This window comes from Poecilia formosa, unplaced genomic scaffold, assembly GCF_000485575.1.
Source record: "Poecilia formosa unplaced genomic scaffold, Poecilia_formosa-5.1.2 Scaffold142, whole genome shotgun sequence".
Taxonomy (NCBI): Eukaryota; Metazoa; Chordata; class Actinopteri; order Cyprinodontiformes; family Poeciliidae; genus Poecilia; species Poecilia formosa.
This window is the reverse complement of record NW_006800081.1, coordinates 1,368,710-1,374,339: the sequence shown is the minus strand read 5'-3', so window position 1 is coordinate 1,374,339 and position 5,630 is coordinate 1,368,710. Positions and strand designations below refer to the sequence as shown.

Below are 5,630 nucleotides of genomic sequence, written 5' to 3'. Positions count from 1 at the left end.
CTCACCGCTTGCGAGCTAGCTTTCACAACGCGATCTGGAGAAGAATCGTTTCTGATGTTTGTAAAGATGTTCCGATGCTTTAAAATTAACATCCATATTTTCTGCTTCTTGCTCAGCCCAGTAAGCTCACACTGTTTTTGCCCAAAGCGCAGGATCAGTACTGTAGGGATTATCCGTGGTCGTCGCTCCACCTGGCGTAGATGTTCCCCCTTTCCGCCGCCTCAGTCCAGGTTCTGGCGGACCATAGAACCGCTGTTGGCAACAGCTCAAGGGACGATGTTTCTGTCCAGTATGAGTTTAAAAAAACAAACCCTGTTGGCTTGGATATTTTCTTCATATCCTCTCGGTCGCGCTCTTCTTTTTATTTCGTTCCTGCGCTCGGCTGATGACTTTCACCATACTTAAACATTTAGGGCAGTGAACATCTTTGGTTAAAACATATAGAAATTGTTTGTATTTGTCAAACTTTTGCAGGTTTATTACTCGGCAAAAACTGTTTTAGCTAACAGGTGTGATACCACAGGAAGATGATGACTAGACAGGAAAGAACTGTGGTTACACACTGGGTGTTTGGTCTAATAAGGTTTAAAATGGAAAATAAAAAGATTTGAATGCGTTTTGATCACTGAGTTGTTCTTTGCAGTAAGCTTTTTCACTCACAGATTTGGCTGACAGTTCAGCTTCCAAGAGAACAAGACAATCTTGGACAGATAAAAATCCACTGCATGAAATGTTCTATTTTCATTTGATGTGCACGTTGCACTGCTTATTTTTTTAGTGCAGTCTATGCCTGGTTACAAAGGTGGAGAAAAGAAGAAGGTGGAGCCTTGTATAGTTCCAGGAAATAAAATCAGTTGTTTTACAAGAAGTGTCAGATGCTCTTTTATTAATTAGCCACTTTTCAGCCTGGGATTTTCTTGAGTTTCTCATCACTCAGGACTAAGAAGACTCGCTAGAAAAACAGTTTATCCTCCCTTTTCTACAAAAAATTAACTTGTAAGTTAAACTTATTTTATATTTACCCAATAACGTTGAGCTGCTACTGTCATGTTTATTCATTTCAGTGTTTTGAAATGCCCTTTTATACAGATGCATTAAAAAACAGGCCTTTTCTCCTGAACCACACAGGGGGATGCAGATACACAATGTTCCACAGAAAGAGGCTGCTTCATGAGTGGACTGCTCATTATGCTTTATTTGATTTAGGAGAAATTCACATTGAGGTTAAAGCAAGGCTTTTTATCAACACAGTCGGCCTGTCTGCAATGAAACAGGGATATTCCATCAAGAAAGTGTTTCTTTTTGTTGTTGTTTGAACATTCAACCTGGGTACATTTGTGAAAAGTGCAATTTCCTCTAAATGACTTAAATTTCAAAAAAGAATGCTAAGTTTGTGCTACTTAAATCTTCATTGGGAGTTAGCTTATATAAGAACAAAGTTAAGCCACAACAGGCGTTTGCACAGGATTAGTTGCTTAAAAAGGCCATTAAAATGTCAACATTTTAATGGAACCACATACCCACTTGCATCATTATGTGGCTGATCGTTCTCATATAATTTGAGATAAAAGCATTCCGTGTGTGAATGTATGCATGAATGACTGAATGTAGTGTGAAGTTTGCTTTCATTTGTTTGCTCTTCCTGTACAACACAAAGGTCATAGTGGATGGTGTTCATAAAATGGTTAATAAATAATATTTGATTTATAGGTTGGATTTCTGAAGATGGAAAAAGAATCCTACCCACAGGAATCGGCACCACCGTACCCTGGCCCTCCAATGGATTATGGCCAGCCACCAATGTACGCTCCACCAGGCTTCCCCACTCCACCAGGCTTCCCCACTCAACCTGCTGTTCCTGCTGGACACCATGGAGGTATGTGGTCATTCCTTTCGTTCTTGTGTTTAACAGCATTCTGTATTTTACATAATTTTGACAAAAATATTGAAAACGTATGGATGTTATTTAAAAAAAAATATAAAAATCCATACCCACTATGGTGCATATGCTTGTTATTTATAGTGTTTTGAGACGCTTAGTTCCTTGTTTTGCTTAACTGTGTCTGTCATCTTTGCAGGTATTGCTTTTGGAAAAAGGATCCCACCCACAGGAATCTGCACCACCAAACCCTGGCCTTCCAGTGGGCCAGGGTTTGGTGGTGCATGTTTTGTACAAGCATGCAAAACTCCTACTCCTGCAGATACTGGTTGAGAAGCTACAGCAGTAGGTGTTTTGATGGTTTGTACAGGAATATGCTAAACAAAAGCACGCAAAACGTTCTACTTCAACTTCAAATGACGTATTCACATGGTAACATTTCTGATTCTGTTTCCGTTCTATTTTGGAAACCACAACCACTGAAGCACAGTTGCAGCATGACTGATATATCCCATTTTGAAAGAATGAAACTCTAGAGAAGTCTGAAACACTAGCCAAAGTCCTAATTATTATTATTTTATTTTTTTACATTTTTGACTTGGGTTCTTTTATTTCCCTGCTCATTAGATCACAACATATATTTAGAGGTCTCACCATGAAAAGTTGTCATTGCTCAGAGGATTATCACAAATTGTTGCACCTCCGCCCTCTGCTGGTGACATCTAGTCACTGCAAACACTGTTTTATCCTCCTATAATTGTGACTTCCTATGGGCCAGAGCTAATTAACCAGTAGTGCCTTCTATGTCATATTTTGCTTCCTTGCAAAATATTCCTCACACAAAGGTTCACTGCAGTTGCTCTGAGGCAACAAACTTCTGCCTACATCCACTATGGGGCAGTATTTCTCCTTATAATGAAACTCACTGACGGAATGGAAACATGATAATGCCAAAGGTCCGGTAACACATTTACTGTCCAAAAAGAACCCATTAGATTCTTGATGATAAATAAAATACAGTATGTATCGTGCAGTACCTTGCAAAAGTATTTATAACTTCTGACATTTTTTTTCTTTTTTTTTTTCATGTTTGATGAGTATATTTGTATTTTATAAGGATTCTTTGGGACAGACCAACACATACTGGCACATTATTGTAAAGTAGAAGTAGCATGATTTATGGTTTTCAAAGATTTTCATGAATAGAGCTCTGAAAAATGTAGTGCATTTTCTATTCTGGCCTATTTACAATGACATTTTAGAGCAAATGAGTGATTTCATAGAGTAAGAGTATCATCTGGGGTAAAATTTATAAAAGCTTTTGTACATTTTTATACAGATTTATTATATATACACTACTTCTAATGAAAATCATTCTCATCTTAGAAGAGAAAGCAAGAAAGAATTTGACAAACTTTTAAATTATTTAATCATTTTTGAAAGAATATGTATGTATTTTTAATTAAAGTGTGTTTTGTGAATTTCAGTAACTCCTATGGTAGTATCAACTGTACTGTCAGATGTTCCTGGACAAACTTTATGTCCTCACTGCCAGCAAACGGTGATGACCCGTACAAGGAGAACTGCAGGACTGTTCGCCTGGGCTGTCTGTGCAGGGTTGTGTTTGCTTGGGTAAAAACCTGTTAGATATTTAACACCTTACAGGAGAAAACTACATTTCTTTAAAAATACAAATAACTGTAGTTGCAAGAAGCCTAACAGAATCCAATATTCATTTCCCCGTCCAGGTGCTGGCTTTGCTGCAGTATCCCGTTCTGCCTCGATTCCTGTAATGATGTGAAGCATCATTGTCCAGTTTGCCAGCATGTCCTCTACATTTACAAACGGATGTGAAACTAGTCCTACGAGGGATTGGGGTGGTTAGGAGGATGGCACTGCTCTTATTTTACTTAAAGAAAAAAAGAGGAATAATATGCATATACAGACTAAAACCAGATATGTGAGTTGCTCTTGTACATGTGGGCAGGCATTTTAAAATACGTTAGGATTAGGACATGAGAGTTAACTTTATTTTCACTTTCACAAAGAAAGGAAATTGCTTGCTTTCAATTTCAAGTATTTTAATAGTATTTCCAATTCTATGCATGATTTTGTTTATTTATTATTATTTCCCAGATTTGCTGTGAAAAAGTAAATTTAACACAAACTTATTTTATAAAATTACATTGTAACATATAATTAATTTTATATATTTTGTAGAGGACATTTCTAAACTTGAATATCTCCCACCCACTGTGTACTACTGAATTAATTCCTTTTGGTATCTGGAGAGGACACTTAGGGCTTTTCAATGATACCACATGTGAAGGGGGGGGACTGTTGTCCGTACCTTTTTCTCATTCATAAAAATGGCGTTCATCAGCAAAAGCACATTTTATGGGAAGAGAAAAAGTAAGTGCATAAAACTTTTTATTGTGCAAATTTTGGTTTAAAATTTTGTTGGAATATTCTAAATAAGTCTCTTGGCAGCATAATAAAACATTCTACGAATTTTTTTTCACTGTATTTTATCGTAGTATTTAAAAGTTGAAAAATTGTCCTCTGTAGTGGACATTTGTAATTATGTTCTGTTTTTTTTCTGTATCCATCCATCCATCCATCCATCCATCCATCCATCCATCCATCCATCCATCCATCCATCCATCCATCCATCCATACATCTATCCATCCATCCATCCATCCATCCATACATACATACATACATACATTTTCTGTACGCACTTGTCCCCTACTAGGGTCAGGAGGTGCTGGTGCCTCTCCAGCTAATGTTCCAGGCGAGAGGCAGGTCGCCAGTCTGTCGCACACAGAGACAGACAGGACAAACAACCATGCACACTCACACCTAGGTAGAATTTAGAGAGGCCAATTAACCTGACAGTCATGTTTTTGGACTGGGAGGAAGCCGGAGAACCCAGAGAGAACCCGCCATGCACAGGGAGAACATGCAAACTCCATGCAGGAAGACCCCAGGCTGGAAATCAAACCCAGAACCTTCTTTCTAGGCAACAGTGCTCAGTTTTGTCAATGTTAAATTCATTCTTATGTTGATGTTTGGATATTTTCTTTGGGACAAATTGGTGGCCATCAAGGTTCAATTTCAAATGTATGGGGTTCCGATGTCCACTGCAGTGGACACATCATATTTCAAAAATACAAACGTTTTTCCAAAACAATTGTTTTCAGTATTCTAATTACCTTACAAAGATTGTGGAATTAAAAAAAATGGTGATTGGACAATATTTTTTTTCCTTACCTTACCTAAAGTTTAAAAGCTTTATAAAAGACATTATGGCATTGGCTGGTTGATTTATTTATTTATTTGTTTGGCACTCTGGTTCCCCGTGCAGATGAATGAAATAAAAAAAAAAGACAAGGTTACAGACTTAAATAGGAGGTTAGCTTAAAATATTATCCCAAAATTTGGATTTAGTTATATTTCTTGTTTTTGGTTCATAAAAATCTGTCACTCATAAGGAGATTACTGAACATATATATTTTTAACACTTCTATGTATTGCATTGGACATAAATTAAATATATGCTTTGCAGAGAGAAGCATATATTTATTAAAAATATAGAAGTTGGTCAGTTATGTTCCCTTGACTTCAACAACCTTAACATGTTGTGCTGCGCAGTTCAGTATGTTTTTGTTCAGTTAAATTAAGGCGACCCTCGCACCAACTCTCTGACAGATGAGTGTTATAATTTTATATATGTTATAATTACTTATT

The 5,630-nt window shown here is 37.1% G+C and overlaps 1 protein-coding gene across 1 annotated transcript; it reads left to right on the top strand.

Moving 5' to 3' along the window:
* The first annotated feature begins 1,658 nt into the window (after window positions 1-1,658).
* LOC103145507 (cell death-inducing p53-target protein 1 homolog) lies at window positions 1,659-3,733 on the top strand. Its single transcript, XM_016676787.1, has 4 exons — window positions 1,659-1,883; window positions 2,079-2,224; window positions 3,367-3,511; window positions 3,628-3,733. The coding sequence occupies exons 1-4, from the start codon at window positions 1,726-1,728 to the stop codon at window positions 3,731-3,733; spliced, it is 555 nt and encodes a 184-aa protein (XP_016532273.1). The 5' UTR covers window positions 1,659-1,725.
* Window positions 3,734-5,630: the final 1,897 nt, after the last annotated feature.

What these genes read in the sequence shown, in the direction of transcription:
- LOC103145507 (XM_016676787.1), top strand. Translation starts at nt 1,726, where the DNA reads ATGGAAAAAGAATCCTACCCACAGGAATCGGCACCACCGTACCCTGGC. An exon ending in CTGGTTGAGAAGCTACAGCA is followed by an intron (nt 2,225 to 3,366) that starts GTAGGTGTTTTG and finishes TGTGAATTTCAG; the next exon opens with TAACTCCTATGGTAGTATCA. An exon ending in GCAGGGTTGTGTTTGCTTGG is followed by an intron (nt 3,512 to 3,627) that starts GTAAAAACCTGT and finishes TTCCCCGTCCAG; the next exon opens with GTGCTGGCTTTGCTGCAGTA.